This window comes from Myiozetetes cayanensis, unplaced genomic scaffold, assembly GCF_022539395.1.
Source record: "Myiozetetes cayanensis isolate MyiCay16 unplaced genomic scaffold, myiCay2020 scf24, whole genome shotgun sequence".
Lineage (NCBI taxonomy): Eukaryota > Metazoa > Chordata > Aves > Passeriformes > Tyrannidae > Myiozetetes > Myiozetetes cayanensis.
Window position 1 is genome coordinate 5,530,310 of NW_026087456.1, and position 15,612 is coordinate 5,545,921.

Consider the following 15,612-nt stretch of genomic DNA (forward strand, 5'->3'; position numbering starts at 1 on the left):
TTTGCTGTCAGAACAAACTCCCAGACTGAGCAGTTTGATCCACAGAGTGTTCAAATACAATAAAACCATACATTTAGAAGCAGCGTTCTTCAGAGGCTCACTTAAAATTATTTGTTCCATGGAGACAGAGCCAAAATTGAATTGAATACATTGATCTATGGTTGCTTTTCCTTCAGTATAATTTAGAAGATCAGTAACTGCTTTGATTTGAAAAGCAAAGTAGGGTTTTTTTCCCTGACTAGCTGAGCTGCCTGTAAGGAAATGTGTGCAGTGTGCTGCTCTGGAGGATTGGAACTGTAGCCTGTCCCTAGAGGAATGAGGTGCAGTTCTGGCCTGAAACACAGTTGACGAAGCTGCTGTGCCTGTGACCTCTGTGGTTTTCCCCTGGCTTTGGAAAAAGCAGCGTTCAAACACTATAATGTGTCCCTGTAGGGTAGGTCTTCATCAGATGCTTTCCTTGGCCCTACCAAAACAAATGTTTGAAGTGGCAGAGATAGCTGTGTACCCATAAAATTATGTCTCTATTCCACCTCATTCCTGAGTGTCTTATGGCTGCTGAGGTGGCTGTAGGGAATTCTTTGCACGTGCTGCTAAGAATAGTGTCCTTTACTTTGAGAGGGGAGGGAACGGGCATGGTCTGCACGCATGAAATAATTTCCCTTTTTCCTTTGAAGAGTAAACAAGTTGGAAAAACAATGAGATCATACAACTATGAGAAAACCTGTTTCCTTATGCAGTGAGTCACCTACCAAAGAACCAGGGTGTTTATCTAAAACTCAGTCCTCACTTGAAAAAAGTAGGTAATTTTTGGTGCACAGAGATCTAAGGATATTTAAAAGTATTTTGGAGTGTCTCTTCTGTATCATAAAAGCTTTTAAAAGAAACTGTGGTGTTCAAGTTAGTGTTTTATATACATTTCATCATGCATACAAAGCAGGTATGAATAACCTCTTCTGTAATTAAATTAATATAATAATTGTCTTAATATAAATAACTGAAAATTATTTGGAATTCCAATGTTAACCACATCGGAGAAGGGATTATTCCTTTAATAGTATAATAATACTTAATAATTTTATTTTTGGTTGTAGTTCTGATGGTTTTGCTTAGGTATTTAGTATTGTCCAAGGTAGGCACACAGTGCCCAATTCAAAGTGATTTTCAGTATTTTCTGTGTTAATAGCACATATTTCTTCTTACAGTAGATGATGATCAAAATGCATCTATTATCAAATTTTTCTGCTGTTTATTACTATTTTACATTCACAGTGTTTACAAGGAAGAATACTGTATTGTGGGTGTTCCCCACCCAGTCTTTTAATTACTTTTTTTTTAACACCAAGTTAAGCAGAACTTAATCAGAAGTAATTATAACTTTCTTCCCTCCTAATAGGTTTTCGAAAAATCAGTCTGGATGACCTTCGAAAGGCTTATATTGTAAAAGATGTGCAGCAATATATTCTGCATCGTTTGGACCAGGAAGAAGCCCTGAGACAACATCTCACAAAAGAAACAGCAGAGATGCTGAATCAGCTTCACATCAAAAGCAGCGGTTGCTTTTTGTATCTGGAACGTGTCCTAGATGGAGTTGTGGAGAATTTTATTATGCTGCGAGAGATCCGTGATATTCCAGGAACATTGAACGGCCTATACCTTTGGCTCTGCCAGAGACTTTTTGTGAGAAAACAGTTTGCGAAGGTCCAGCCTATTCTTAATGTAATCCTTGCAGCCTGCAGACCCTTAACCACCACGGAGTTGTATCATGCGGTGTGGACCAAAAACATGACGCTGACGATGGAAGACTTCCAACGCAAATTGGATGTCCTGTCAAAAGTCCTTATCGATGGCCTTGGAAATACAAAAATCTTGTTCCATTACAGTTTTGCAGAATGGTTGCTGGATGTAAAGCACTGTACACAGAAATACTTGTGTAACGCAGCAGAGGGACACAGGATGCTGGCAATGAGCTACACCTGCCGAGCGAAGGATTTAACACCGTTAGAAGCTCAAGAGTTTGCATTGCATCTAATTAATTCAAATTTACAGTTAGAGACCTCAGAGCTGGCCTTGTGGATGATATGGAACGGCACGCCTGTCAAAGACTCCCTGTCAACCTTGATTCCTAAAGAACAAGAAGTGTTACAGCTGCTGGTAAAAGCTGGTGCTCACGTCAACAGCGAAGATGACCGCACGTCTTGCATCGTCCGGCAGGCTCTGGAGAGAGAGGACTCCATTCGCACCTTGTTAGACAACGGAGCATCAGTAAACCAGTGCGATTCCAATGGGAGAACGCTCTTGGCCAACGCAGCGTACAGCGGCAACCTCGATGTCGTCAACCTGCTGGTCTCGAGGGGAGCAGATTTAGAGATAGAAGATGCTCATGGGCAAACAGCACTTACCTTGGCTTCTCGTCAGGGGCACACCAAGGTTGTCAATTGCCTGATCGGATGCGGGGCCAACGTCAATCACACGGATCACGACGGCTGGACGGCGCTGCGTTCTGCGGCGTGGGGAGGGCACACCGAGGTGGTGTCTGCTCTCCTTTATGCAGGAGTCAAAGTGGACTGCGCAGACGCTGACAGTCGAACGGCGCTGAGGGCAGCGGCATGGGGGGGACACGAAGATATCGTGCTGAATCTGCTTCAACACGGCGCTGAAGTTAATAAAGCTGACAACGAGGGCAGAACGGCGCTGATTGCGGCCGCCTACATGGGGCACAAAGAGATCGTGGAGCACCTGCTGGATCACGGCGCAGAGGTGAACCACGAGGACGTGGACGGAAGGACGGCGCTGTCTGTCGCCGCGCTCTGTGTGCCGGCCAGCAAGGGACACGCCTCGGTGGTCAGCCTGCTCATCGACCGCGGGGCCGAGGTTGACCACTGTGACAAAGATGGCATGACCCCGCTGCTGGTGGCTGCTTATGAAGGACACGTGGACGTTGTCGATCTGCTTCTAGAAGGAGGAGCTGATGTTGATCACACGGACAACAACGGCCGTACGCCGCTTCTGGCGGCAGCCTCCATGGGCCACGCTTCAGTTGTAAATACTCTCTTGTTTTGGGGTGCAGCTGTCGATAGCATTGATAGTGAAGGTAGAACAGTTCTGAGCATAGCGTCTGCACAGGGCAATGTTGAAGTAGTACGGACTCTGCTGGACAGGGGGCTAGATGAAAATCATAGAGACGATGCAGGCTGGACACCTTTGCATATGGCAGCTTTTGAAGGTCACAGGTTGATATGTGAAGCTCTTATAGAACAAGGTGCTAGAACAAATGAAATCGATAATGATGGACGTATACCTTTCATATTAGCTGCACAAGAGGGTCACTATGATTGTGTGCAGATGTTACTGGAAAATAAATCCAACATTGATCAGAGAGGCTATGATGGGAGAAATGCCCTCCGGGTTGCTGCCTTAGAAGGTCACAGAGATATAGTTGAACTACTGCTCAGCCATGGAGCAGATGTGAACTACAAAGATGCTGATGGCCGGCCAACACTTTATATCTTAGCGTTAGAAAACCAGCTTACAATGGCTGAGTATTTTTTAGAAAACGGTGCAAACGTAGAAGCAAGTGATGCTGAAGGAAGAACAGCACTCCATGTTTCCTGCTGGCAGGGCCATTTGGAGATGGTACAGGTGCTGATAACGTACCACGCTGATGTGAACGCTGCAGATAACGAGAAGAGGTCTGCTTTGCAGTCTGCTGCATGGCAAGGTCACGTGAAGGTAGTGCAGCTTCTCATTGAGCATGGAGCTCTGGTTGATCATACGTGTAATCAAGGTGCTACTGGACTCTGCATTGCAGCCCAAGAAGGGCATATTGACGTTGTCCAGATATTACTGGAGCATGGTGCTGATCCAAATCATGCCGACCAATTTGGGCGCACAGCTATGCGTGTTGCAGCTAAAAATGGACACTCTCAGATTATTAAATTACTGGAAAAATATGGTGCATCGACTCTGAATGGTTGCACTCCCTCTCCAGTCCACACAATGGAGCAAAAACCCTTACAGTCAGTCTCTTCTAAAATGCAGTCCTTAACAATGAAGTCCAATAGTTCAGGGAGTACTGGTGGAGATATGCAGCCCAGTATGCGGGGATTATCTAATGGGCCTGCACACGCCTTCAGTTCTCCTTCTGAGTCCCCTGATTCTACAGTTGACCGTCAGAAGTCATCTTTATCAAATAATTCCCTGAAAAGTTCCAAAAATTCTTCTCTCCGCACCACGTCCTCGACGGCAACTGCTCAGACAGTGCCCATTGACAGTTTCCACAGCCTGTCGTTCACGGAGCAAATACAGCAGCATTCCCTGCCACGCAGCAGAAGCAGGCAGTCCATTGTTTCTCCTTCTTCCACAACTCATTCCCTGAGTCAAAATCATAATTCGCCAAGTAGTGAGTTTGAGTGGAGCCAAGTAAAACCTAGTTTGAAATCAACAAAGGGTAACAAGGGGGGGAAAACGGACAACTCCAGCAAGTCTGGGTCAGCTGGAAAGAAAATAAAGCAGAGTAGTTCCTCCCAACCCAAAGTGTTAGAGTATGAAATGACTCAGTTTGATAAGCGAGTACCTATTGCCAAATCTGGCACAAGCATGCCCCTGAAATCAATGCCGGTAGAGCCACAGTGCAAAATTTTGGTCCCGCCAGCTCAGCAAGAAGTGGGTCGATCTCAGCAGCAGTTCCTGATTCACCAACAAAGTGGAGAGCAGAAGAAGAGGAATGGGATTATGACGAATCCAAACTACCATCTCCAGAGCAATCAGGTTTTCCTCGGCAGGGTTTCTGTCCCACGAACGGTGCAGGATAGAGGGCATCAGGATGTACTGGAAGGTTATCCTTCTGCAGAAACGGAACTCAGCCTTAAGCAAGCCTTAAAACTTCAGATTGAAGGTAGCGACCCAAGTTTCAACTACAAGAAGGAAACACCGTTGTAAAAGGTAACTTACCCAGTCACAAAGGAACCAAATGCCTGTATTTCATCACGTGCATTTAAAACATACTAAAATAACATTTTATTATCATTTCTATTCATAATTACTTTCATAATGAAAACCACAAATGTTAAAATCTTAAACTGGCAAGTATTTGTTTTGCTGTCACTTAAAAACATCAGCTTTAGAGGAATTGGATCACTGTCATGTTTTCTGTTGAATTCAGATTGCTCAAATTGTGTCCCCCTGGCTTTGATACATGAATAAATAAAAGAGCAAGTTTCACCTAGCATTGAGTTTTGAATTTTCAAACATAAGGATAGGTGGGAATTCTAATATGTGGTATTTTCAAATACAGTCGTCATTTCGTTATTTACAAAAATGCTTTTCAGTAGGCTTCTGAAGGTTCTTATGAGTTACAGGCAGGCACTCTTCTGAATGTGGATTTCAAGGGTGAAATCATGGTAGCACAATTATCTAGAAATTAAAAAGTAAAAATGCTATTCTAAAGCCTTGATTTTATGTTTCTGTTACTGTAAAGGTAACACTCCTATAAAAGAGGTGGCTTTTCTCAGAGAAAGATTAGAAATTATGGTACCAATTTTCAGACCATTCTGTAGCCCTTAATCAGTGGAGGTAATTTAGATTTCTCACTTTCTCTCCCATACTGAATTTTAAGCTGAAAAAGTAATTATAAGTAGCTTTTTTAGACCTGAATTGTCAGTCAGCTAAAATAGTTCTATTTTTCTCCCTCTTCCTATTGAGTTTAATCCTTTTTAGGGTATTTGGAATGTGTTAATAATTAATATATTTTCTATTTGAATTTCAGAGAAGCAGCATCTGTATGAAATTTATGCCCTTATTGCTTATTCGCTTGTTTCTGAAAACATTTTTTTTTTGTAAATGCAGCATTTTGGACATTTCAAACTGCTGCTCCTTAGAACAAGAATGTTCTTGCCAGCTGACTCAGTTCTGCTGCAGGTCATCACAGACTGCGAGTTTCTAGGGCAGTTGCAGGTGGTGCAGAATCCACAAATGGGAAGTTTTCAGCTGTCAAAAACACACAGATGGGAGTTTTCCCAAAATGTCCTGGAAAATTATTTCACTTTAATGGAAGAAGTGTAAATGTAGCTGAGGTCCCTTGTGAATTGCAGAGCGTTAGAATATTCTTCAGGACCTTGAGTTGGGGTTGGCATTTTGGTTAAATTAAAACATTTGAAACAGTAAAGTGTTTCAAAAAGGTACATGCACATTTGTAAAATGTAAATATTAGCAAAGGATCAGATGAGCTGTAGGGCAGGAAGAAGGGACGAGGCAGCACAGCAGGAACAGGCATAGAAAGGAATCATCAGCTAAGAGAGAATGGGCCCTAAATCTTCTTAAAAGTTAGAAGGATTTCAGATTCCCACAGTTGTACATCGTGCCCAGACAGGATTTAAATTGTAATTTTTTCCTGCCTCCATAAAACATTAAAACATATAATTAAGAATTGTATTTCCTAACTCTTATGTACCAGCACCTGACATCCATTACTTGCTTTCATCTTATATTTACTGCAAATCCATTGTTTAGTTCTGACCTGAGATGTGTTGACCTACCTGACCTGTCATCAAAAGACTAGTTTTGATGATTTTTTTTCCATCTTTGTTGATCTTAAAATATAAACAGCACATTAAAAAAAAAAATCTGAACAATCTACATATAATTTTAAAATTGGGCTTTGCATTATCTGGAAAAAATAGTATATTACTGAATATTCAGGAGTTTTCTCTGTGAATTTCTTGGTTAAGAATAGCATTTAGCAAATGGCTAAACAAAGGAGTACGAATAACCTAATAGTTCCTTTTTCTCTTAACCGTTTTTCATTGCTTCATTGTAAAGATGGAAGTTTAAAACAATTTAGTGCGGATTATGGATTGCTTGGCAGAGGCGATAATTTACCTCCTCTTTTGCCAAGTCTCAAGCACAGAAACTGTAATTTCCCTGACCGGTGAATAAATTAGTCACCTGTGGAGAATCCCATCAGAAATACTCAACGGGAGCACCAGAGGAATGGTTTTTCTTCCCTGGCTGCTGCTTTCGAGTGCTATTCAGGAAGCTCTCCTGCTGTGGGGACCTTGTAGTTGCTTTGGATGGTAGAGAGCACAGGGAATCAATCATGGGATTTGGGTTAGGCAGGAAGTACTTTCCATCATCAAGTTGTTGTTGTGCGCTTTGAACTTTAATTAGAGATGGTATAGCTCCCTTTCTGGCAATATTGTTTGTACTACGGACTATTACAAAACTCAGTGTTTTTGTTTTGTCCTTCCAGGCCGATTCCATGATGCTGTGAACAGAAGCCCTTCTGCTCCAAATGATTTATCAGCTGGCTGGGATGAAAGCATATAATGCTTGTTTAGTCCACCTAGAAATTCAAGAATGTGATTACTACAGTACAGTTACCTTAATTACTGTAACGTGCCTACATTTTCAGGCTGCCTTCTCAGTATAACCCTCTGTGCTTCGAAATTTTATTTTGTGTACTTTGTATTTAATACACAGAATGAGCACTTTTTTTAATTGCAGAAAGATATATGCTGTATTTCCCTGACCACAGCTGAAAATGGTAAGAACCAGGAATTCTGATTTCCTATTCCAGATCGCTTGGTAGAGGTGCATGTGCCACAGTGAACTGTGTATGGAGAGGCAGTGCTTTTTGTATTTATTTTTCTGTAATAAGCAAAGAAAATAAGCAAAGAGTTTGTCACATTTGCATCGTTGTCCTGTATGGTCAGTTCCCTTTGTACTTCAAAAAGTTCTCTCCAGAATTACAAGTCTTGTAACAGTATTTTATAAATACTGTACTTGTGTGTTCTGTCTGTGTAATAGCTGTTCAGTGGTAGCAAAGGAGTCGGACTGCGACCATCTGCAGTGTCTTTGGGGTTTTTGAGAGGCGAAAATCCACTCTCTGGTACTACAGCACCAAATCTGGATGGCAGACTGGGACCACTGAAACCAATAGGTGAATTTTCTCTTGGACACTTGGTCTTCAATAGCCTCCGTTATTGTTATGGTAATGAGGTAACTAATATGGGTATGTCTGAGGTGCTAAAAGGTCTGATCCTGCTTTCATGTGTACCTTTATACATTAGAAACAGCTCGCTCTTTATTCCAAGGACTGTATTGAGAATGTCAGTAAAACCAACCGTGGAGAATACAGACACTTTGTTAAGGAGGCTGAGGGAATATACAGCCAGAGTACAGTGGAAAAGCACATGGTCAGTGACAGCGTTGCCTGGGGAGTACAGAGATTACTGAGTTAGCCCTGTCCTGAGACAATAGCTCTTTAAAGCACAAACTTGTATGAATGTGATTGCTGCTTCAGGTGGCTTAGGTAGAGCCAGTGTGAGTGTACCTGTACCTGGAGCTTGGTTAATCAGCAGTCTGGATAGTCTACAGGTAATGGAAAGCTGGTTTCCCACTCTTACAGCAGAAGAATTTTACGTACATGACAGAGAGCAAAGTCAAGGTCATTGCTGTGAAAGTGAACAGTGTGAAATTTTTCCTTTGAATGTGCACATCTTACTTGCACAGTTCTGCAAGTGATAAAGTGAAACTAGTGGGTTATTTTCTCCTACAAATGCAAGCTATATTCTATTATTCACCATTACACAGCATTGCTCTTTAGAAAATAAGCCTATTTTTGTATGCAAGTATTTCTTCTAAAGGCTTAGGTTTCATCTTTTTCATACTCTAATTCTGATCATTCCAGAAATAAGATGATAGAAAGCCAAGGTTATTTTTCATAGATGATTAATTAGATCCTTAAACTTCGATAAATGGCCCCTGGATGTAGATGTAGTGCATATTCTGAGGCACTAAAGGGCTTCATGTCTGGTTATTATGATCCAACAGTCATCAGAACGTGTTTTTTTTTAAATCTTGCACCTCCATTCTTATTTGCTTGTTACTAAATGTAAAAAGAATCTTTTATAGTCAGGCATTGAGCATATAGTAAAATTAGATGTTAGAAGTTAACACACGGCAATACTGATTATTCTGAATGTTTCATGTATTGAATTTCTTGTCCCCGTGGGACAATTATAAAACAAACATAACAGGAGTCTGGCAGAATGGCTTTAAGAGGCTCAGTAAAGAGAAAGTACCAAAATGTTTTCAGCAAACTTGTTCTGAACCTCAAGTGTAGTAGTACATTTGCAATACTGTGCAAGAATACGACTTTTCTTAGTTATTAGGTGTATGTTTTGTTCTGTAGAAAAGGGATCCCTGAATGCCAGCATTTTTCTACTGACCTTGACTGTCATTGGGATTGTATTTATTTAATTTTATTGTGTTGTTATTAATTGCACCTTGTGGACAGAGGACATGAAAATATGGCCAGTTTCACAAGGGGCCGCAATATATAGATAGATAGTCTGGTGGGTTTTTTGTGAATAATATTTACATTTGAAGCAGTCGCTGGTGAAACCCTCCATCCAAATCAGCAGAAAGTAGACCTGTTGAAAATGTTTTTGGAATGACAATTCTTCCACACTTCGAATACCCTTTTGGAACAGAGCATGGATTGCTTTAAATCATCCACTTTCTCAGAGGGTCTGTGTAATTCCATGTTGCTGTTGCGTGTGATTTTTAGCACCACCGTTTGTGAGGGTTTTGTGTGCCAAGCAAAGTTGCTGTTCCCCACGTTGTTCCCTCTGCTCTTCCCGTTCGTGTCCGTGCAATGGAGTGGAGTCGAGCGGAGGTGCAGAGCGGTGACTCCGCACGGTTTCTTTTGCCAATGTAACAGTTCTCACAGCCTAAAAGAAAACCTGAATAAAACACGAATCCTCTTTTTCTCCATCCCATTTCGCCGGTCCTTCCAAGGTCATCTCCACGAGACGTCTGAAATTCTTGATGGGAGAAGTAGGGAAAAAGACTGTTTTGTGGACATGGGTGTCAATACTGCGTGCATGTGGAGCAACACGCCAGAAGAGAAATGCATTAAGAGATACAGAGGCACAGTTGATGCATTTTTGTCTTCTCTGTGATCAGTATTGAAAGCGTTACCATTTCTTTAAAATTAAAAAGGTATTTTCCCTCCTCAGTTACTCTGCTATGCAAATGTCTGTTATGCTTAATACTCCTCATCTGAACTCCTCAGTTAACTTGGTTTGCAGATAGACTGTTTTTTCCTGGAGTGGGTTGTAAATAGCCTCTAATGTACATTGAGTGAATTTCACATTGTAAAATTTTTATTTTATTCCTTGTATTATATTAAGCGAAAATCCCTGTGTATATTAAAGTGCATAATAAATATATTTGCTTTTCAGCAGACATCTGTTTTAATTTTTCTACCTCATTTCCTGGGACATTTCAGGAAAAGGTTATTGAACTTGATTAATGTTTGAGTAGTACTAAATGAAACATAATGTATGTGTCCAGTAAGCAGTCCAGGCTAGCAAACCTCAGACCTCAATGTTAATTCCTATGACCCTGAGCATCTGCAGGAGAATATTTGCTGTGTGTTCTTCGGTTTAAAGTGACCATTATATACTGTAAAGACCAGGAGGGCCAATAAATTTACTATTTCAGTTGCTGTAAGTCCTTTACCACTTCAAATGGATTTTGTTAATGATCACCTTGATCAGTGTTTCCCTGTAGTATTTTCAGTTCAAACGAAAGCTCTCCTACTAATGGTGGCTACTTGATTTTCATGAATTTGTTATTAGAAAAGGTAGGAGAGAAAAGTTTTCTGGTCATTGCAATAATCCCCTTTGCCCTTGTGATCTTGTCTCACTTCCACTTTGGATTATAGGGGCACTGTGATTTCTCTGCAGAGAGTTGTTGAGTGTGAAGGAAGAGTTTGGCTGTGCCTTCTGCAAATGATGGTTCAGGTTTACTTCCAGGAATTTTCATTCACACAGGTTTCAGTGGTCGGTGGGCATGGGTTAACTACTTTCTGAGATTAGGAGAATGACAAAATTGTCATCAATTGTTGACTTGTTTTCTGTGTATTCCTGTTGTTTCTCACAGCAATTATTGACCCTCCTTTGTTAAGTTTTCTGTATCTGAAATAACAAAGTATGAGAAGCATTAATTCAGTGGCTATTTTTCATTGAGGCAAAGAATCATTTTCACTGAATTAATCTTTGAGTAAGTTATATTACGTTTCAGAGGCAGACATTTTCTTCAGATAATCACTGTAATAATATTTAAATAAAACTATCTAACACCTGTTTCAAATCTCTTATTCTGTGGAGTGTACACAATCACACTGAATAGCACTTCACATCTTCTGTGAGATCCTTACAACAGTTTGACTTGTGCATTACCAGGTAATACCACAATGTATTTTTCAAAAGAAAGCTGAGACTGGTTGGCACAGTGAACTAAGGCTTTTCAGTTGGAGGCCCTTGGAGAGACAGCAACAACAATTTGGCATTGATCTAAATCCTAATCTTTTTGTGTTACAAAGAGTCACAGGAATAGGGCGTGGGACTGAGAAATCTACCTGGCACATCATTTTATTAAAGAAGTCTCCAAATGTATGTAGTAAGTAATATAAACAGATTGAACTTTAGGAATAAATCTAATTTGCTGGTGTCCCAGAAATACCTACTGTTCTCACTTCTGTTCTTGCAATTTTATATTAGACCTGTGAAAGCACAGAACTACAATTACAGGTGGTGTTTAAGCTGGAGAAAAACAGCTTCTGTTGGATTCCTGTGACAAAATTGTGCATCTTCGGGAATGTGGTTGGTGTTCAGTCATTTTTTTCAAATGGATTAAGAACACAAGGATTTTGTGGTTTAGTTTGGGACCTTTTCCCTTCTCTGTGCCTCATTAATTCATCTTGTACTCCCCAGCCTGTTCTATAGTTGCCTCTTGGGGCTTGCTCTGGTGTTTGCACAGGGGATTGGCAGCACTATGGTAGCTTTCAGCTGTTAGTCTTGTGTATCCTTGAAAAAACGGGAGATGGGGAGGAGGCAGCAGGGAACAGCTGTGCTAGATAGAGCTAATCAGAAAAATAATTGCTACTTCTTTGAATCTGGAAGGTTTAAAGCAGTTACCTCTGGTTTAAGGGGGTTTTCTTCCATTGAAGCACTAATTCATGCTTTATGTCTGAGCTGCGAACAGCTGGATGGCAGGAGGGTGTTGGATCTCCCGGCAGGTGCCCCTGCAACACTGGGTGTTTTATTTGGAACTGCCAGAGAGAGCAGGAAGCTTTTAAAGAACCCTTTGCAAGATGTTTGGTGCCTTTCTCCAAGGAGCATGCCAGCACAGGAACCTCCTGGTTCCTGGTGGCATTACAGTTTTCTTGGTGAAGTTGATACTCTCAAAATAACAAGATTCTGGAGAGGAGAGTTTGGGAGATAAAACAGAATAAGCTGTTGGCATTTGGTTGTTGGGTTCAGGGTTTTTTTTTATTTTCCCCTATAACTTCTTTGATGTAACTTATTTTCGGTCTCATTCTCCTACGGGAAAAAGAGAAAGGTAAGTAATAAAATTCTTTCCAAGTTAAGGCTGTGAGCACAGCTTTTATCTACTTGTTATGTCTTGGTGAACATTAGGCAACCTCACAGAGAAACTATTTAAAATTCAAAGCTTTATTTATAAATGACAGAGTGACAGAGTGGACCTTTATTATTATTTATTCTGTTGTCTTCCATTATACTGGCTCTTCAGTTTATCTTTGTATTTTCCCCAAGAATAAAACATTCCAGTTTTATGAGTTACCTTGCTGTTTTTCCTTACTGCTCTTACAGAAGATGTTGCTTTCTGCCGGTAAATCCCAAAACATTTTACAGAAAAGGGGAATATTGAGGTAAAGATACATTTGCCCTGTCAGTGGCTCAACAGGCTAAAAACAACATCAGGAAAAGCCCCTGGGTGTCTCCCAGCACTAGGCAATTCTGCCGCCTTGAATAACCTGTTGTCTGGCATTAACGCTTCTGCTTTTTTTCAGTTGCTTTTTTTAGTTGCTTTTTCTCCATTTGCAGTGTAACTCGCTGGAGGCTGTCCATGCAGCTGGGTGCCTCCAGTTCCAGCTCTTGGCTGGCTGTTTGAGCTGTGTCAGAGAGGAGTCAGCTCCAGTTTGGAGGCTCCTCGGCGAGCGGATTCCTTCAGGGTTGGGCTGAGGATCACCTCGCTGCATCCGGCCTCTGCTGAGCAGCGTGGCACGTGGGACAGCTTGCCAAGCTCTCTGCGTAGTTGTGCTCGTTTTTGCTGCTGCAATCAAAGGTTTCAAAAGCACTCTTGAAAAAAATAAGAGGAGGAAAAAAAATAGGCTTGTCCAGGAGCCCGGTTGACAGGTGAGAACTTTGTGAGAAGCAATAGTGAGCACCCATCTAGCCTTTGTGTCCTGGTGCCAGTTTTCTCCTAATGTAATACTCTGAAGTGAATGGAAGATAAAGCAACATTAATGTTTCTGTCTCTGCTAACATTTAATGTCTCCCTTGTGCCTTGGTTATCTGTCAGCCTTTTGACAAATTAATGGAGTTGCCTGTTTCTGAAGGCTGTCATTTGATGGTATTCATGGTATGGAGAGACAAGATCCTTTTACAGGCACAGTGTTTGAAGGAGAGAGTTTTTTCAGAAGCTAAATGGGATGAAGTTCTGTTTTTATCCTTCCAGTTGTGCTTTTCTGGAAGGCAGGAACAAAAAGCACCAGAACCAGCTCTGTACAAGGTTTAGTTGTGTGAGAAAACAGAAGTCTTCAAAATGCAACTCACTGTTTGCCTCATCTGAAAATGTTATTGCTGAAACAAATCTTGAGATGATTAGAGGGTGCATAATTAAGAGTCCTCAGGAGATGTTCAGTGCAGACCAGGAATGAAGCAGAAGCACATTTGCTCTGACTGTGTTGCAATGTGTTTGTCCTGGTAACACCATAGTTAATTCACTCTACTTGTCGTCTGCTGAGACTTCCCACCAGAGGATTGGATGTAGTTGTTTTTTAAATGCTTTTGCTAATTACTCTTTTAACGTGAAATTAATGAACAGAATTATTCAGGGACATTCTTATTTACATGGGGCTGAGACTCCCTGCTTGAGCAGGTACCTCAATTTCCATGGCAGTACTTGAACAGTGTAGTTCCCTTCACCCAAGGAAAGGTAGCAAAATCTGTGCCTAATTTGATATTAAAGTGCTTTTTGGCTCACACTGCTGGCTCATTTACATGAAGCCTGTTTCTATAAAGGCTGAGTCTTTCCCCTTTGCCAAGATGGGATGTTGGATTTAAGAACAGCTATTTCAGCCTCATCAGAAATTCATCCAACCCAGCAACCTGTCATTAGCAATGACCAATATCAGATGTGAATAGAAAAGTATCCTATTTATTCAGGGTAAATTTTCAATGATTTTTCCTCTAAATGCTCTCCAGCTGTTTGTGGTTCAGGGATTTCCAAACCCAGAGACAGTGTCTTTATCATCAATATTTTCTCTGTTCAACAATACTAACTAAATCAGCCAGGAACAAATGGCTGAGATGGAAAAACCACATTGTAATTTATAAATAGTATTTAATATTTTTTCTTGAAGGGTAAGACTGCTGGACAATCAGCCACTGAACACAAGTTTTAAGCCCTAAGTAGATTTATAGGAGAGCTCTAAATGTCAAAAAAATTTGTTCTGGAATAAATGTGGAGCAGTTGGTATTAGCATTGTACAGTGCAGAAAGTAAAGATATTATTTGAGACAAAAGAACTTCCTCACATCTGCTGAAAACCTGTTTTGCAGAGAACAAGAAAAAGCATTGCTCTGCCCCAGATCCATATAGGAGAGTTCGTAGGTCTTTTTGCATAGAGAGAAGACAGTCCCAAGAGCATCAGAGTTGTTCTTTCCTTATTAACAACATGAACAAACTTGAATATTGATTCACTGTCTCTCCATCTAGTATTCAAAGCCATCAGGTGCTGGTAATAAGGAATGCATACTCTCAAAAATGAGTGTTTTCCAAATTAAAAGCGGGCACAAAGGGGAGCGCAGGTGCAAGGGCATATTTCCATCGCGCTTCTCGGCAGTGCCGCTGTTCAACACGGCAGGAACTGGGTGAAAAGGAAAATTAATCTACCAGATGTGCTCCCTCCTGCATTTCCTAAGCTCCCAGTTTGCCAAGCCGTATTGCCAGGATCAAGCATTTACCCTGCAGAACTAATGACTTGTGTTTATCTTTTCAATCTGTTTTCATTTAACTCTGGGATTTTCGCAGATCACGTGGACAGTGACTAGAAGTTGCCAAGCAGTGTCAAGCTGCTTTAAACTTGATATTCCCCACACTCCTAATCTACTCCTTTAGAAATAAAACAGGTTTCCACAACTTAGATAACACCATGGTCAAAGTATTCCTTGGCTCCTTCAGCGTTCCTGCTCTGGCAGGATCTCTGGGTTGTGGGCACTGTGCCTCAAATGGCAAACCCACTCTCAATTAAATCTCTGTTCTCGTTTAAGTGTCCTAATTAGGGGGTGAGGTGGTGCTAAGCATGGAGATGGACAAACAGAGGGGGGGATGTGAAAGAGAGGCTTGATCTGTAGGTGGATGTTTGTTACTGCCCAGGGAAAAGTGTGGAATACCTTGTTTGAACATCTGACTCCACAGCGGGCAGTAGCAGTGAGTGAGTGGGGCGCAGACTGACCGGAGTGAGAGCTGCCCTTTCATAACAAATGTGAGATGAGAGTGGGAATCAAAGCCTTCAAAA

General features: G+C 41.2%; 1 protein-coding gene across 1 annotated transcript in view; it reads left to right on the forward strand.

Annotated features, from left to right (window-relative positions):
• The window catches only part of ANKRD50 (ankyrin repeat domain containing 50), a 40,816-nt gene extending 30,568 nt beyond the window's left edge, over window positions 1–10,248 (forward strand). The window contains exons 4-5 of the mRNA XM_050320692.1: window positions 1,394–4,941; window positions 7,247–10,248. Coding sequence (XP_050176649.1) covers window positions 1,394–4,938 — 3,545 coding nt within the window. The 3' untranslated portion in view covers window positions 4,939–4,941; window positions 7,247–10,248. The remainder of the gene's footprint in view (window positions 1–1,393; window positions 4,942–7,246) is intronic.
• The last annotated feature ends 5,364 nt before the right edge of the window (window positions 10,249–15,612 follow it).